This window comes from Danio rerio, chromosome 25 (genome assembly GCF_052040795.2).
Source record: "Danio rerio strain M-AB ecotype USA chromosome 25, GRCz13ab, whole genome shotgun sequence".
Lineage (NCBI taxonomy): Eukaryota > Metazoa > Chordata > Actinopteri > Cypriniformes > Danionidae > Danio > Danio rerio.
The window spans coordinates 34,153,729-34,172,500 of NC_141045.1; the positions used below are offsets into that span (position 1 = coordinate 34,153,729).

Sequence of the window (18,772 nt, forward strand, 5' to 3'; positions counted from 1 at the left end):
AAAAGTAACGTTATTAAAATCCATCAAGTCATAATTTCAGAGTATTTGTACAAGTCGGGATTCCAGCTCAAGGCCATTTGCAGCACAGTTATTCTGTGCAGACCTGTCAATCAAACACAGATTAGCCAGGTGACAAAAATGAAAAGTCTGAAGCTCTGTAACACTTAAGTCACATGACCTGATGTTTTGAAACACTTTAGTCATGTGACCTAGGTGTTTCAAATCACCTTAGTCATGTGACCTGGGTGTTTCGGATTATGCTTCGGTGCAGTGTTTCGAAACACTTGCACTTTCGGATCTCGACACTGAGTGGGGGGTGGTTGGGGTTTTGGTGTCGGGGGTGAGTAGTCTGAAAAAAACAAATGAGAACCAGGTAATTAACTGTAACATGCACCGGGTTTCGAGCGGGATACTATACCAAAGTTGGCAACCAGGGGGTGTTAAAGACTGTACCAAAAAGTTGAGCACCGGGGGGCTTGAAATTACGGGATTCAGCGAAGGTTCTACCAGGAAGACTCTAATTCTGTCATTCTTCATAATTATCAATTCAGCCAATAATGATCAAGTGAGTTATATAAATAAGCCACCAAACCAATTTCCTTCGCTGTTCATTGGTGGCGTAGCCGAAGTTCTCTTCATCCTCCCCACTACCATCAGGTTGGGCCCCATTCTCACAGGGGGTTGGCTCTGCCCTGTCTTCATCTTTAGGCAGTATTTGCCAGCTCTTCAAGAGACCTGCATCATTGACAGGGCTTGGGCCAAAGGACTTTACACAAAGGACAGTAATTGAAATTGCAATGTTTTATGCTTTTTTCAATAAATGTTAAAACGATTATCCACCGCCTGAGTCTTTCTGGTAGAAATAACAAAACGGGAGGGTGGCAGGAGGTTGGTATGAAATACGGGAGACTCCCGGTAAAAAAGGAACTCTTGGCAGGTATGATGTTAATAGAGTCAGCAACAACATTCAACTAGAAATCTTTCACTGTATGGCAAAAAAAGTTACAACAAAAAACCTTTAAAACATTGTAGTCTAGAATGACATACGTACAACTAAACAATGAATAGACAATAAATTCAGGTTTTTACCATTACTAAACTGGCACACAACAAAAGATATTAAAATAGCCATTAAATACATGCAAAAATACTGTATAACCTTCTCACCTTCCAGAGGCAGGAAGAGTAAACATTTTGTTTGATTGGTCATTCGGACACCGTTCATCCTCTGATCCAAAAGATAAAATGCTCACAATAGCTGTCCAATCATCGGTGGACTGCAAAGATAATGTTGAGAAAACATAAATGTGAAATGGACCAGAACATCTCAAACAAACATCCACATTCAAATATTGAACAAAAACACTGGCTGACCTCTGGTTCATAGCGGACAACTACATAATAGTCAAGTGTTGCTGGAATGTTGCTGACGGTAAATCTAAGTCCAGCTCCATCCTGAACTCGCACAAAACCCAATCCAGTCCACGTGATGGACTGATCATTGGCACGTTGGCGCAGGAGGATCTGAAGAGGTGAGCCTGGTTCAAAGGGGATTGTCCTCTGCATGGGAACAGCCAAGGTAAGATAATCACATTTGATCACACACCATTATACTGAACTCAATTTATTTCTAAAGCACTTTTAACAGCACATGTGGAACCAAAGAAAAAAGAAACAATATTGTGAAACATAAACAAATCCAACAAGACCTTTTTAAAAGCAACAGAAAAAAGTTTTTAGCACACTCTGGAATAAGGCTAGTGTTGAAGAAGATTTTACAGACAGATGAAGGTCGTTCCAGAGCCTTGGAGCTGCAACAGAGAAAGCTCTATCTCCTTTACATTTAAGCAAGAATATGGAACAACAAGGAGCAACTGATTTGAGCCAAGATATAAACTCACCGGCCACTTTCTTAGGTACACCTTACTAGCACCGGGCTGGACCTCCTTTTGCATTTAGAACTGCCTTAATCCTTTGTGGCATAGAGTCAACAAGGTACTGAAAATATTCCTCAGAGATTGTGCTCCATATTGACTTGATAGCATCACGTTATTGCTGCAGATTTGTCAGCTGCACATCCATGATGCAAATCTTTCTTTCCACCACATCCCAAAGGTGCTCTATTGGATTGAGTTGTGGTGACTGTGGAGGCCATTTGAGTGCAGTGAACTCATCGTCATGTTCAAGAAACCAGTCTGAGATGATTCACGCTTTATGACATGGTGCATTATCCTGCTGGAAGTAGCCATCAGAAGATAAGTACACTGTTGTCATTAAGGGATGGACATGGTCAGCAACAATACTCAGGTAGGCTGTGGAGTTGACATTATGCTTAATTTGTACTAAAGGGCCAAAGTTGGAACTAATCGGCACCAAGTGTGCCAAGAAAATATCCCTCACACCATTACACCACCACCAGCCTGAACCATTGATACAAGGCAGGATGGGTCCATGCTTTCATGTTGTTGATGCCAAATTCTGACCCTACCATCCAAATGTCGCGGCAGAAATCGAGACTCATCAGAGCAGGCAACGTTTTCTCAATCTTCTATTGTCCAACTTTGGTGAGCCTGTGTGAATTGTAGCCTCAGTTTCCTGCTCTTTGCTGAAAGGAGTGGCACCCGGTGCGGTCTTCTGCTGCTGTAGCCCATCTGCCTCAAGGTTGGACGTGTTGTATGTTTAGAGATGCTCTTCTGCAGACCTCAATTGTAACGAGTGGTTATTTGAGATACTGTTGCCTTTCTATCAGCTCAAATCAGTCTGGCCATTCTCCTCTGACCTCTGGCATCAACAAGGCATTTACACCCACAGATCTGATGCTCACTGGATATTTTTTCTTTTTCAGACCATTCTCTGCAAACCCTAGAGATGGTTGTGGGTGAAAATCCCAGTAGATCAGCAGTTTCTGAAATACTCAGACCAGCCCATCTGGCACCAACAACCCTGCTGCCTTCAAAGTCACTTTAATCTCCTTTCTTCCTCATTCTGATGCTCCGTTTGAACTGCAGCAGATCATCACCATGTCTACATGCTTAAATGCATTTGGTTGCTGCCATGTAATTGGCTGATTAGAAATTTACGTTAACGGACAGTTGGATAGGTGTACTAAATAAAGTGACCCGTGAGTGTAGATTATGAATAAAAGTCATTAAGAGCCTCACCTGGCCTTGTCTTCGTCTTCGAGTTTGCCTTTTCTCACGCTTGACCACCACAAGCCTTCCGTTACTGATCTTAAAGTCATAACCCCTCTGTCTGAAGTAGTGCTCACACATGGGCAGCGTGACTTGGGGGTTGTGTGGGGCTGGAGATGGCTGCACTGTTGTTTGTTCTCTATAAGGTACTGAGCTGGGTTTCGGAGCAGGGGGGCAGAGAGGAAGCTTGGTTGGTCGTTCAGGTATCCCTTCAGTGGGGTATACAAATGGAGGGGGACCTATAAAAGGAGAGATTACCGCCTGTGGAAGCAAAGAGTGGAAGATGTAGAGTGGACTTTTTTCTCATTTAAAGTACCTTACATGTTAATTAAACATTAGAAATTGGTGAAATGTTGTGGTTTAATACACATTGAACACACACTCTAAACAAATTTCTGGATTGTCATAAGCCAATTTTGAGACAAATATGAATAAACGGACATAGGGTTAATTTTTTTATTAAATTTGACGCTTTTTGACCGAATAGTTGGGTTTGTCCATTTTTGACTCAACATTGAGTCACAACAACTTACTATTTTATTTACAGTGCAGGTACACACATCTAAGAAAAGTATTTTGATATGTATTGTTCAATGTAAATCTTATCTCGTGTTAAAAAATATATCTTTTAGTATTTATCTTGACTTGGCGTGCCCAGGCACATTTTTCAGATTGTTGGAGAAGTGTGAGTGCTCTGAATCAGGTTCAGGCATGGTTCACTTGGCCGGCCCTCGTTGCTTGGCGTCAAAAGTGGCTGATCTGTTCGGCGAATTATCTGACTGCGTGTCACCGCATCCCAAATGACTAAAACGATATGATTAAAGAAATCCCCACTGTGCTGAACAAGAGCGCTTCTTAAACTGAACAGCGCATCATCAAAGACGTAAGCATGCCCAGGCCCGAATGTAATGTGAGTTCGGGCCGTCGGGGGAGACGTGATTTGTGCATATTGTACAATTGTACCTAATGTGAGTATACCCTTACAGTCATGAACTGCTGTTGAACTGAATGAAAACCCTCATTTTGTTTTGTTAACATCCATTTATACAAGGGGTCTCAAACTCAATTTTTCTGGGGGCCGCTGGAGGCAGAGTCTGGATTAGGGTGGACTGCATCAGGTTTTCCAAAGGAAATTAATTATATTATTAGTTATTAATTCGTTTATTTTTTTTCATCTTATTTTGTGTTAAAAAATAAAAATAGAGATTTGAGAAGATTGGATTTTTTTAGCACAAAATAAGATGATAAAATAAACAATTTAAAAATACATAACACTCCATGGCAACACTGCTGAAACTTTAAATGAGAAATGTATCTCTGCCTATGTCAAGCCCAGCCGATGTCACACCCCTAAAGCCATATACCCCACCGTGATTGGTAAGTTCATTCAGCTCCACATACAACACTGTTAAGTGCTATACATATCAAAATTGTGGGCCGCAATAACATTAAACTTTTAAATTAAGGCGGGGCCACAAGCTATCGACCTGCGGGCCGTGGGTTTGAGACACCTGATTTATAAATATACAAATTAAGACTAAAGATTGATGCATCATGGCATGACATCTTAGTCAATCTTAAGAATGCAAAACTAAAATTTTCAAAATTGCAGTAGAGTAGATGCACTGTTGATGTGTTAGGCCATTTCACACTAGAGATCTGCACGGGACTAAATTTTGAATCCCGGTCCCGCCCGTTCCTGCCAGGTTTTAGTCCGAACACAACCGTTCCCGCTTATATCCAGCATTTGTTGTCCCGCTGCCCGACCCGCTCTGTTTTCTACCCGCTACGCCCGGTCCTGCTAAAGGGGGGGAGACAAAACCAAAAACCACCCAGCTACACAGAGTCCAGACAGCCTATTACAAGCTGTCTGTATACACACACACACATAAATAAGCACCAAACAAGCAAGTGACACACACACACACACAGACAGCATCACGCTCTCTCATTCACACACACACACACACACACACACACACACACACACACACACACACACACACACACAGCACAAAGCTCTCTCTCATTTGCGCGCGCACACACACACATAAACAGCAACAAACAAGCTAAATTCACACACATACATACGTGTGCTCGCTCGTTCGCAAGTCGGGAGCAATATTGTTAGACCGGCCACTCTCGTCCAAAATTACACCAGTTACCGACCAATCCCGCTCTTTATTTGGAAATGTATACCCGCGCCGCGAGAAATTTGGTCGGGTCCTGCGGCTGTACTGCAGACCTCTAATTCACACTACATTGACAGATGCCAACCAATGTGGAAAATGATTCCATGTCCTGGCAAATATGGATTCAGTGTTTCGTTACTGAAAACAAGCGTCAGCTAACACACTGTCAGGGGTAACACATTGATCCTACAAAACCTGACAAATTGTCTGTTAAGGCAGTGACACACCAAGCTGACTACAAAGAACTAACAGTGTCAAAAGCCGTCAGTGTTGTGTTGTTTTGAAAATATCCGCATGCTGAAATGCTCAGGTAAGATTAAGTAACATCAGAACAACCTTCTGTCTTTGCCTTTGAATTCTTTGCTCACTTTTATCTTTTTTTCAAAGCTTTTATTCTCATGTACAGACTAATTTGCTACATCCAATCAAAGCTGGAACAGACATGAGGAACACGGCAAAAAACAAACCTGACCGATACTAAACGATGGACCAATGTTGGCTAATACCCAACCATCGTGACCCTTACCATCAATGCCAACCTGTTTTCACACTGCAAAAAGGCTTTTGCTACTTAGATTTTTTGCCTTTTTTTAGTCCAAATACCTAAAAATTCTGATATCAAGAAGCATTTTCTAGGCAAGCCAACATAATGTCTTGTTTTCAGAAATAATATGCCAATATTAAGTGAGTTTTTCCTTAAAACAAGCAAAATAATCTGCCAATGGGGTAAGCAAAATAATCTTGTTTTTCTTTTAAGATTATTTTTCTTACACCATTGGCAGATTATTTTGCTTGTTTTAAGAAAAAACTGACTTCATTTTGGCATATTATTTCCTAAAACAAGACTATAAGTTTTGCTTGACTAGAAAATTCTTCTTGATTTAAGAATTGTTAGATATTTGGACTAGAAACAAGACAAAAAAATCTAAGAAAGAAAAGCTTTTTTTGCAGTGCACCAAGTTGTCACGGGCTAATAAGATACTGAGAAGGATCCAAAATGCAAGTAAAAGTTTATTTGACACAGTCAGAATAAACTAAACAGGACAGAGTAATAGAGAGTTCTCGAGGGAAATAGGGCTGTGACAAACGGGAAACCGACAGACGAATCGGGTCGAGCAGCCACTCCTCACAGTCCTGAGCACAGACAGACACACATGAGCAAACACAATGAACTGACAAGGAAACATCAAAGCGTTGTCCTGATATAGACACAATAATAAACCTCAGCTGGCGAGCTAATCAAAACAGCTGAGTACCGTCATAACACGTGACCATAACAAATACACGTGGACAACCAAAACGGAAACACTTCACAATGAGGTTCATTAGGTAATGCATTAACTAACATGAACTAATCATGAATTTATTAATCATAATTGAGCATTTACTAATGCATTAATAATATTTAAGTCCATGCTTGTTAACATTAATTAATGCACCATAAGTTAACATGAACTATCAATGAACAACTGTATTTTCATTAACTAACGTTAACATGAATAAATACTGTAGTAAATGTATTGTTCATTGTTTGTTCATGTTAGTAAATGCATTAATTAACATTAACTAATGAACCTTATTGTAACGTGTGACCACCAAAACAAAACAAACCCACGTGACAAAACAGACACTCCTAAAGGCGCACAAACCTGCAACCGTGACACAAGTGGGACATGTTTCTGGATTAACATCTAAGTTGATCCTGGAACAACATTTCAATCAGCCAATCAGAATTAAGGGATACATTTACAGTTTAGGCAGATTTATGCACTTCTACATGATTGCTATAAAACTGTTATTGGGTTTAGAGGAAGGAAATGGATATGGATTAGCCGTTGATCAGCATGTATCGTACTTTGTGAATTGGCATTCACTTTGTGCAATGTCATATTGGAGTGTTTGCTGAAAAATTGGTCACGGTTTATTTTGGTGGTCGGTTTGTTGAATTTATGTTACATTGCAACTAATTATCATTAAATTATAAGTAGACTGTTAGGTTTGGGTTAGTGTAAGTTGACATGTACTTGCAAAGTTTCTTACAGTCAGTTAAATGTCTGTTGAAGAAGCATTATCAACAGATATTAAGCAGAAAGTCTACTAATACTCAAATGGACCATCAAAATAAAGTGTCACCGAAAAATCACATGTGACCATTCATGGCCTCTTACCAGAGGTGCTGCGTTCTCAGCCTCATAGATGTAGAAATCAAGAGGAGCCAGGAAATATCCAGGAGCCGGATCATTACATTTTTGGCCGACCATGTTAGGCCTGCATTTACACTGGCCATCCACCGAGGAACATCTGTGTGGAAATACACATACCATCTTGTAAACAATTTATCAAATATTAGTAATGTACTGTAGGAGCCGACCCCGCAATCATACGGGACTAAGGCCAAAGAAGAAGAAGAAGTAATGTACTGTAGATAGGAAACTATAGTAGCTTACTCTGTTTTCAGTGCCCCTCCAATGTCACAGTCGCAGGGTATGCAGCCATACACTGTGTTTCCCAGACCCCAGTAACCTGGCTGGAAAAGTGGGAATCAAATATTAAAGAGCCCATATTATGGGTTTTTGAAAATGCCCCTCCATGTAGTGTGTAACACAGCTCTAAGTGAAGTGAAGTATCCAGCTAAGGCTTAAATCTGTAAGTGTACAGTGTTTAAAACGGTTGATTCATCTATAAAAGAGTCGACTCATAGTGTTTCAAACGAGTCGCCTTGATACCGAGTCATTAGGTGTTTCGCCATGACGTATGAACGAAACCAAGTTATTCACATGCACGCGCAAACCCGGGAGATTTCAAACCTGAGGCCCCACCCTCTGACGCAGAAACCCAGACACACACACACACCCACAAACACACGCACACAAACATGCCGGTCGATTGAAGTCACACTGCAGATGGATATTATCGAATCTCTACCCAAAGATGAAACCTCAGCATTATAACCAAGCAGTTGGAAACTACTGGAAACTTCTGCAAACTACATGCTACAAAGAATACTTCATCGCCGTTTGTTAAAGAAAGGATCAGTAAAGAGTAACTTACTGCTGGACATGTCAGGATGGGTTTCTTCCTCCATTTCTCAAGTAGTACGTGCGATTAAAGTTGTTGCCTCGTTGACTCTAGCTTGCAAATGTATTTAGTTGTGATTTGTTACTTGTAACCACGTGTACTGTATCACGTTAACTGGCTATATTCTCTTATCGCGCGCAAAGCCACGTTAAAAACGCGACGCGTGCTGCTTTGTTTACGGAGATCCATGCGTAGAGGTCTGCATTCCCGCCGCAGGACACGACCAGATTTCTGCCGCGCGGGAATACATTTCCGAATAAATCGCAGGAGCAGTCGGTAACGGGTTTAATTTGGGATGGGAGCGGGCTGTCTAGCAATATCGCGGATATTGCTATGCGAATGAGAGAGAAAGAGAGCTTTGCCTGTGTGTCTGCTTGGTGCTGTGTGTGTGTTTATACAGACAGCTTGGCTGTCTGGACTGTTTAGCTGGGGGATTTTCGGTTATGTTCTCCCCTGCTCTGTAGCGGGATCCGGCGCGGCGGGCAGAAAACGGGGCGGGTCGGGCACCGGGACAACAAATTCTTAATATAAGCGGGAGCGGTCGGGTTCAGGCTAAAAACTGGCGGGTGCGGGCGGAAGCGGGAGCGTTGTCGTCCGGAGGTGTGTGTGTGTTTGTGTGCGCGCGCAAGGACGAGGGCAATATGTGTGTTTGTGTGCATTTCACTCTCTGACTGAAGGCAGTCGACCAATCGCAACAGACTGTCATCGGTCCAATCAGCGCAGATTAGCTTCGCGCTAAGGAGGGGTTTGGGAACAAATGAATCACTGGACGATTCATACAGGAGTCGCTGGGATAATTAGGTAAAAATAAATGCAGATTATAAGACCATGAAAGTGTTTTTTGACCTTGCATGCATATTAGACGGTTGTTGGAGACCCTTACAACCAAGATATGACCCTATTTCATGTATAATATGGGCTCTTTAAAGTGTAACTCAGTTATGGTTATGTGCTTGGGTCTGATTGAGACACTCACCAGACACTGGTCACACTGTGAGCCGTAAGCGAAGTGCTCACAGATACACCTTCCTGTTGTCGGATCGCAAGGGTTGCCCACTTGTATGGTTCCCAGGAAATTACACCTGCACACTTGATATGTATAAATAAGTTAAGGATTGATAAATTAGTAAATGTATAAATGAATTTAGGATTTTCAGAATCCACTTGTTATTCTAAACCAGGGGTCACCAAACTTGTTCCTGGAGGGCCGGTGTCCTGCAGATTTTAACTCCAACCCTAATCAAACACACCTGAACAAGCTAATCAAGGTCTTATTAGGTATACTTGAAACATCCAGCCAGGTGTGTTGAGGCAAGTTGGAGCTAAACCCCGGAGGGACACCGGCCCTCCAGGACCGAGATTAGTGACCCCTGTTCTAAACTATGCCTTTTAATTGCATTTATGAAACCCTGTTCTGGAGTCCCATTAGCACCACGTTTGAGTAATTAACTCTCCAGGGTTACCCATTTCAGCTGTGAAAAACCCTTCCGTGGGTGAATCAACACTTACACTGGCAGCCGCTAGGATCGTCCCGGCTGAATCCGTAAAACCCAACCTTGCAGCGGTCACATCGCTCTCCTTCGACGTTTTGTTTGCACACACACCGGCCATTCACTGGATCACACAGACCACGCTCCACCGACCCATCAAGATCACAGTCACAAGCTGGACATGAAATAGGACAAAACAGAGACATGTGGGATCCTTTTTCTCAGTGCATTTTCTGCCTGAATGAAATTGATATTTGAGATGATGTAAAGCACACTGTAGAATATGCATCAATTTTTTTGGCACAAGATAACTCACGTATACAGGCATAAGGGTCGTCCACAGAGCGTTGAGGGTCCTGGTAGTAAAACGGCCCACAGAGCTCACACTGAGGTCCAATGCGGTTGTTCCTGCAGTCATCACACACACCACCGCTAACCCCACCAGTGGCCAGATAGCGCGCTAACTCAAAGTGACACTTCTCTGAATGGCCATGACAGTTACAACCTAGAACATTAAAGAGCAGTTTTATGTTAGCATGTGGGAATGTTAGCATGAAAAAAAAGTTGGAAAAACTCCTGAGTGGTGTGCAGGCCTGGATTAAGAATTCAGAGGCCCCTGGGCACATTGTCTTGTTGGGCCCCCTACTCGGCCGAACCCCTAAAGTTGAATTAAACAATAAGAATATTATAATGTTTTTTAATAAAATAAATAAATATTCTATTGCCTGCCTACATATATTTATAGTCTACACATATTGTACTTATTTTTAAAGCATTTAAAGCACACTTTGATTAAGAAAAAATACTAATAAAATTAGTGAAAATTAATAGTTTTTAGTGTACTTATTCAAATTCACTAAAGCAGTACTAAAGTCAGAATTATTAGCCCCCCTGTTTATTTTTTCCCCCAACTTCTGTTTAACGGAGAGCAGATTTTTTCAGCACATTTCTAAGCATAATAGTTTTAATAACTCATCTCTAATAACTGATTTATTTTATCTTTGCCATGATGACAGTAAATAATATTTGACTAGATATTTTTCAAGATTATATACAGCTTAAAGTAACATTTCAAGGCTTAACTAGGTTAATTAGGTTAACTAGGCAGGTTAGGGTAATTAGGCAAGTTATTGTATAAAAATAGTTTGTTCTGAAGAGTCGAAAAAAATAATAGCTTAAAGGGGCTAATAATTTTGTCCTTAAAATGAAGTTTAAAAAATTAATAACTGTTTTTACTCTAGCCAAAATAAAACAAATAAGACTTTCTCCAGAAGACAAAATATTATCAGACATACTGTGAAAATTTCCTTGCTCTGTTAAACATAATTTGGGAAATATTTAAAAATGTTTAAAAAATTCCATATGGGGCTAATGATTCTGGCTTCAACTGTATACTTTAAAGGGTATTCGTTATAAATACAAATTAGTTATGTTAAGATGTTGCTAACATTTAACACCAGGTGGAAAGTAGCTGTTTATAGAAAAAATTAAATAACTATTTAGATGCTGTTTATACACATGTAAAATAAGCTAAACCTTATTAAATACCCACGTGCCACTTGTGTCTTTATTTCCACGTTCTCATTATTTTCATTTTTTTTTTTTTTATATTTGCTCTCTATTAAAAGTAAATATATTTTCAATCTGAAATGTAATGGGGAAAAAAAGAAGAATGAGTTCATCAGATGCTGGATTCGAACAGGTTGATGATCGATCGTGTCAAAACATGTTGCCATGCATGCACTTTCCGAGCTACGCCACTCACACTACTGTCAATTGTGCTCTTTAGTTATTGTCTCTGTCCATCAAACAGTGATGGGCGGAAAATCCCTCAAATAGCTTATTCCGAACAAGGTGCGCTATTTGCATTTAGCCTAAATAGACACTCCAAAATCTGCATTTTTTCCCCCCTCACAGGGGCCCCAAGTGCGCACATGTGCCCATAATGCCCATTGGTTAATCAGGCCCTGGTGGTGTCATATAATGTGCTTTCCCATCAGGCAGTAACAGGAACTCAAATAGAACTTTATATAAAATACATGTATTGTGTATTGCCATACTTCCAAAGCACTTTACAATCATGTGAGGGGATCTCTTCTTACCACTACCACCACCAGTGTGCAAGTAAGAGCAGATAAATGAAATTTGGTCATACTGTTGTTACACCCATACTCTTTAAAAGAAGAGCCATTGAATGTTTAATAACCACAGATTAAGGACTTCTCTGCACTGTCTCATTAAAAAGTGCTCAATGATAGTATAGTGTCCCCATCTCTATACTGGGGCATTAGGACTCACACAGACTTCAGATTAAGCGCCCCCTGCTGGCCTCACCACTTCCAACAGCAGCCTAGTTTTCCATGTGGTCTCCCATCCAGGTACTAATCAGACTCAGCGCAGCTTAGCAGCAGTGAGCAACCGGTCTAGGCTGCAGGGTGACATGGCTGTGGTTATTATTCAATACTATTTAAAATTTTCTGTTCATTTCAGGCTGGTTTTAGATTGTCGCATTAATGGTTTTGTTGGTTTTAGTTCAGTTTTTATTTTGTGAGCATGTTTCAGTTTTTATATATAGTTTCTGTTTTAGTAATATTAGTTTACAGAGTTACAGAGTTGACCAAAGCAAAGTGTAATGTTTATACAGCTTACATTAACTCTTGTGCAAATCTCTTAGTTCTAAATTGAATTGTTGTCTATAATTGAATTGTTTAAACAGGCACTAACCCCAAAACCACACAAACGCAGCTTGAAAAGCAACACAATCTGATGAAATCAGGCAGACTTCTTTGTATTAAAAATAATAAATGTAGTTAAAATGGCTACTATTAATACGGAAACAATTACTGTTTTTGCTAATTATTATTTTATCTCAGTTAGTTTTCAGTGACTGTTACTTTAATTTACATTTACATTTAGTCATTTAGCAGACGCTTTTTTCCAAAGTGACTTACAAATGAGGACAAGGAAGCAATTTACACAACTATAAGAGCAACAATGAATAAGTGCTGTAGGCAAGTTTCAGGTGTGTAAAATCAGTGTAAGAAGCAAAACATTAGTATTTATTTATTTTTTTGTAGTTAGTGGAGGAGTCAGAGAGGCAATTGCAGATTAGGAAGTGAAGTGGAGACTAAATAGTTGAGTTTTTGGTAATTTCTTGAAGACAGCGAGTGACTCTGCCGTTCTGATGCAGTTAGGGAGTTCATTCCACCAACTGGGCAGATTGAATGCGAGAGTTCGGGAAAGTGATTTCTTCCCTCTTTGGGATGGAACCCCGAGGCGATGTTCATTCACAGAACGCAAGTTTCTGGAGGGCACATAAATCTGCAGAAGTGAGAGCAGATAAGGAGCAAAGCCAGAAGTCACTTTGTAAGCAAACATCAAAGCTTTGAATTTGATGCGAGCAGCAACTGGCAGCCAGTGCAAACGGATGAGTAGCAGAGTGACATGTGCTCTTTTAGGTTCATTAAAGACCACTCGTGCTGCTGCGTTCTGAAGCAGCTGAAGAGGTTTGATAGAGTTAGCTGGAAGCCCGGCTAGTAGAGACTTGAAATAGTCCAGTCTGGAGAGAACAAGAGCTTGAACAAGGGGTTGAGCTGCATGTTCAGATAGGAAGGGCCAGACCTTTCTGATGTTAAAGAGTGCGAATCTGCACGATCCAGCAGTTCTAGAAATCTGGTCAAAGAAGTTTAGTTGGTCATCAATCGTTACTCCAAGGCTTTTCACCATTTTGGATAATGGTTGCCCCGTCCATCTGGATTTGAAAAGTTGTGATGTAGAGTCGGGTTGGCAGAAACTTCAAGCATTTCTGTTTTCGTGAGGTTAAGCTGAAGATGATGATCTTTCATCCAGTGTGAAATGTCTGACAGGCAGGCTGGGATGCGAGCTGGAACCGAGGGATCATCAGGGTGAAAAGAGAGGTATAGCTGGGTATCATCAGCATAGCAGTGGTAGGAGAATCCATGGATGACTGATCCTAAAGATGTTGCGTAGATGGAGAAGAGAAGTGGCCCAAGAACAGAGCCCTGTTACTGTAGGTTGATGCTGTAATTTCATTTCAGTTTTTCATTCATGAGTTTTATGTAACATAATAAGCATTTTTTTGACCAATGGTCATAGTTTTAGTTTTGTTTAGGCCTACTAAAATAACCTTGCTAGCCACCAAGCCCGGTTTCCTGAGAACTAATTTCCCAACAGACCATTTTCCTGGTTGCATTTACATCATCACAAGGAACTCTTAAGTGATATAAACTGTCCAACACTGACATCAAGTGCTGCATTCAACAGAATCAACACCTGGGATGGAGGACACAGTGACAGAAGATGTATTTTCTGAGTGTTGTGTCTCTTATGATAGTAAAGATGGTATGCAGATACAATACCATAATACACTGTCTTAACACTGTCCTTCAATCACATGAATTCACACAATCATCATACACGAATGGTAGTTCCTGCTGTATTAGACCCTGCTTTGAAGTAACAGCTAATTTAGTTTCCCCAAATGGCGTTTTCGGGAGCTAAAATCCTTCCAGGCTTTGTGGTACAAACAAAGCAAAACACTGCTAAAAGGTTTCACCTATGAGAAAGTCCCAATAGCACAGGTGTCAAACCCAGTTCCTGGAGGGCCACAGCTCTGCACAGTTTAGCCTTATTAAACACACCTGATCAAACGAAGTCCTTCAGGCTTGTTTGAAACTCAAAGGTAAGTGTGTTGAAGCAGGGTTTCAAAACTCTGACACCCCTGCCCTGGAGAATTACCACCAAAGTGAGATTTCTTAGTGAAACATCTTCTTGAGTGTTGAGCCAAATGTGGTAATGTGTGTTTCTTTTTATTTTACATCATATTCCCTATTCCTTATTTTTAAAAAGCCTTTTGAATTGCCGTTTGAGGTTCAAACTATAGTAAATAGTCAACCTGAGTGCTACTTACGTTTGCAAACATCTGAGTCTGCTTTTCCACCTGGCCTCCAGGGGGCGTCATGGTAAAAGTCTTGACAGCGCTCACAGTTGTACCCGGCAGTGTTGTGTTGACAAACACATCTGCCATGCACCTAGAAAAAAAGATGAAAATCATTAAAATCATAAAAGGCAGACATGCTTTACGAATAAAAGCCTTTGTAATCATTTTCTTTTACACTAAAGCCAAACAGGTTGTGAATATTATTAACTGCACTCTAGAGAGAAATGTGAGTGAGACACATTAACTCTAACTGACGATAATAATATGGAATATTTTTTTAACAAATAAAATTAAAGAGATATCTTTTAAAATCATTCACAGGTTTTATCCTGTTAAACAATTTTTACAAAAATTCAAAAATGACATTGACATCTCTTGCTCTTTCTGTGAAACCTCTTCTGAATCAGTTGCTCACTTGTTTTGGGAGTGTCCCTCTGTCAAATCGTTTTGATCTGATGTGAACTCTCTAACTGTCCAAAAGGTTTGTGGTGATTTTTCTTTAAGCTATAGACATGTTATTTTGGGGTTTTATTTTAAAAGAAAACAATTCCTTAATTCAACTTTTTGCATAAACCTCATTTTATTTTTTGGGAATTTTTTTTTATATACAAATGCAAATATACTCATTGTAAGCCTAATTTTTTATTTTTTTAAACGAGAACTAGATCTTTATTTAAAACCATCACAGATTCTCACAACAAAAAGCTATTAAAACCTATAAAACATGTGCATTGTTTAGTTTTCTGCAATAATTTGTTTTATCTTCCTCTTGTGCCCTCAATTATTTCTTTAATTTTTTTGTTTGTTTCTTTCTCTCTCTCGTTGTCTTTATTTTGATTTACCTATATTATATTTGTTCTAAATTTATTACAACTCACTTATTTCAAAATTTAATATTCCTATTGATTGTACTATACTTCTTTCAGTTTTGTATCTGTATTTGTTGTAATGTACTGTCGTTATTGCAATAAATAAAAAAATTAATAATAATAATATGGAAGATTTAAGAGTTTATTTAACGGACTCTGACTTTTCAGGACTTTCATTATCTTTGCAGTGTTAGATATTACGATTTTTTCCGAATTTCTAAAGACTATTATCTATTAAGAATATCAATCTATTACTAGAGGAGACTGTGCTGTGCAGTTTAGGCGTACAACTTTTGAACGGTCAGTCTCATCACTTAGAGACTCCCATTTCTGAAACACACTTCCTATTAATTTAAGGGGTGTTACAAATTATTCAACATTTAAATAACCCACATAGCAAAATATCTCTGGCCCACACAATCAGCTTTTGCTTGGCCCACATATTGCAGTGAATTATGGAAGATGACTGCGCCAAGTCTGGCTTCCTGACAAGGGCCAAAGGATCATATCTGGGCCAAGTATCAGCCAATTTAATAATCCATTACTGAGCCTGAACTGGGCCAGATATGTTGGTGTGTCACGGCTGTAATGAAACTGATAAGCTCATTAATCTTTAGGTGTGCTATGGGTGTGCTTTATCTCGAAGCGACCCGATTGGTAGAATTTTTGTTCGTTATTTGAAAATAAGTGAAGTTTAATTTTAAACTAATTTCAAGAGGAGCATGAGCTCATGATTGACCCAGCTGGTCCACATTAGCTAATCATGATCCTCCAATCAGAGATCCCAAGTCACTATATATATATATATATATCCTCATTCCCTTTCTACAACTGTCTTCATCTGAAAAGAATCCCCCCCTCCTCCCTTTCTTCCACCTTTATACAGAATGGGCGGCACAGTGGCCCAGTGACTAGCACTGTTAACTCATAGCAAGAATACCAAAGGCGTTGGGTCCTTGCTGGGTCATCTGGTATTTCTGTGCGGAGTTTGCATGCTCTCCTCGGGTTCCCCGGTTTCCTCCCACCATCCAAATCTGCTCTATATTATAGATAAAATAAGCCTAAACCTTTTTTCTAATGTCTTACTCTCAGGAAGTTCGCCTTGGTCTCAGCAGCGTGGGAGTTTGAGATCGACCTGAGCTCAATCTCCCCTCGCCCTGCAAAAGGGGGGAGCCCTGGGCTCGAGGATCCCTTAAGCTTAGAGCTTTCTCCCGGGACAACATGCCAAACAAGCCATATATAAATTATGAGCTAAGTGTGAACTCTTGAATAAAAATATATATTTAAATGTGGGTCAAGATAGGGCAAACTAACATGGCCCACATATCAATTATTAAAATCTGGGCCAAACACTACATTTTAAAAGTATTGTGTGCCACCTTTAAGACAGTACCATTTCTGCCAATCCCCGGCCATGTTTGGCCCACATGCTGTATGCCAGTGGCGGATGAATGCCTGCTGTTCCAGAAATCTGGGCCAGAATTCTTTGCTACCTGGGAAGTTAAAGAAATGGCTAAAAGCAAGTCAAGTTTGTAATCATGTGTAACTCTTTTGTTTAACATTTTAAGAAAATCTTATTATATGTTTTATCCTTTTGTCGTTTTACTGTTATTGTATGTGAGATAATGTGTTTTTTTATTTTAGGCTGCCTTTAAAATCTAGCAGGGGCAACAGATGAAAGTTAGCCCTTGTGGCAAACTCTGGCTTATTTACAGTTCTACTGCTGATGAATGAGCATTGTCCCTGTTAAATAATTAAATATCATTAAATACAGACAGAAACATTCATTCATTCATTTTCTTGTCGGCTAAGTCCCTTTATTAATCCGGGGTTTTTACCCTTCCAGCTGCAACCCATGCCTGGGAAACATCCACACACACATTCACACACACACTCATACACTACGGACAATTTAGCCTACCCAATTCACCTGTATTGCATGTCTTTGGACTGTGGGGGAAACTGGAGCCCCCGGAGGAAACCCACGTGAGCGCAGGGAGAACATGCAAACTCCACACCAATACTCCAATTTAGCCGAGGCTCGAACCAGCTACCCAGTGACCTTCTTGCTGTGAGGCGACAGCACTACCTACTGCGCCACTGCTTCGCCAGACAGAAACATATTGAATTGAATATAAGGCTATCTTGGCTCAGACGAAAAGTAGTAGACCTCCCTGCATTAAACTGAATTTAAAAAGGGGGGAGCCCTGGGCTCGAGGATCCCTTAAGCTCAGGGCTTACTCCTGGGACAGCATGCCAAACAAGCTATGTATAAATCATGAGCTAAGTGTGAACTCTTGAATAAAAATATATATTTAAATGTGGGTCAAGATAGGGCAAACTAACATGGCCCACATATCAATTATTAAAATCTGGGCCAAACACTACATTTTAAAAGTATTGTGTGCCACCTTTAAGACAGTACCATTTCTGCCAAACCCCGGCCATGTTTGGCCCACATGCTGTATGCCAGTGGCGGATGAATGCCTGCTGTTCCAGAAATCTGGGCCAGAATTCTTTGCTACCTGGGAAGTTAAAGAAATGGCTAAAAGCAAGTCAAGTTTGTAATCATGTGTAACTCTTTTGTCTAACATTTTAAGAAAATCTTATTATATGTTTTATCCTTTTGTCGTTTTACTGTTATTGTATGTGAGATAATGTGTTTTTTTATTTTAGGCTGCCTTTAAAATCTAGCAGGGGCAATAGATGAAAGTTAGCCCTTGTGGCAAACTCTGGCTTATTTACAGTTCTACTGCTGATGAATGAGCATCGTCCCTGTTAAATAAATAAATATCATTAAATACAGACAGAAACATTCATTTATTTATTTTCTTGTCGGCTTAGTCCCTTTATTAATCCGGGGTCGCCCCAGCGGAATGAACCGCCAACTTATCCAGCAAGTTTTTACCCTTCCAGCTGCAACCCATGCCTGGGAAACATCCACACACACACTCATACACTACAGACAATTTAGCCTACCCAATTCACCTGT

General features: G+C 40.1%; 1 protein-coding gene and 1 long non-coding RNA gene across 3 annotated transcripts in view; one reads left to right on the forward strand and one right to left on the reverse strand.

Annotated features, from left to right (window-relative positions):
• LOC148679487 (uncharacterized) overlaps positions 1 to 18,772 on the forward strand; it is a 149,882-nt gene that overhangs the window by 89,839 nt on the left and 41,271 nt on the right. The window lies entirely within an intron of this gene.
• Positions 1 to 18,772, reverse strand: part of lamb4 (laminin, beta 4) — a 76,222-nt gene that overhangs the window by 35,014 nt on the left and 22,436 nt on the right. For both annotated transcript variants that reach the window (XM_087310293.1, NM_173276.2), the window contains 9 exon segments: positions 14,882 to 15,002; positions 10,268 to 10,456; positions 9,971 to 10,126; positions 9,438 to 9,550; positions 7,831 to 7,910; positions 7,552 to 7,684; positions 3,162 to 3,452; positions 1,375 to 1,560; positions 1,168 to 1,277 (listed from right to left, as the gene is read on the reverse strand). In XM_087310293.1, the coding sequence (XP_087166419.1) occupies positions 1,168 to 1,277; positions 1,375 to 1,560; positions 3,162 to 3,452; positions 7,552 to 7,684; positions 7,831 to 7,910; positions 9,438 to 9,550; positions 9,971 to 10,126; positions 10,268 to 10,456; positions 14,882 to 15,002 (1,379 nt within the window).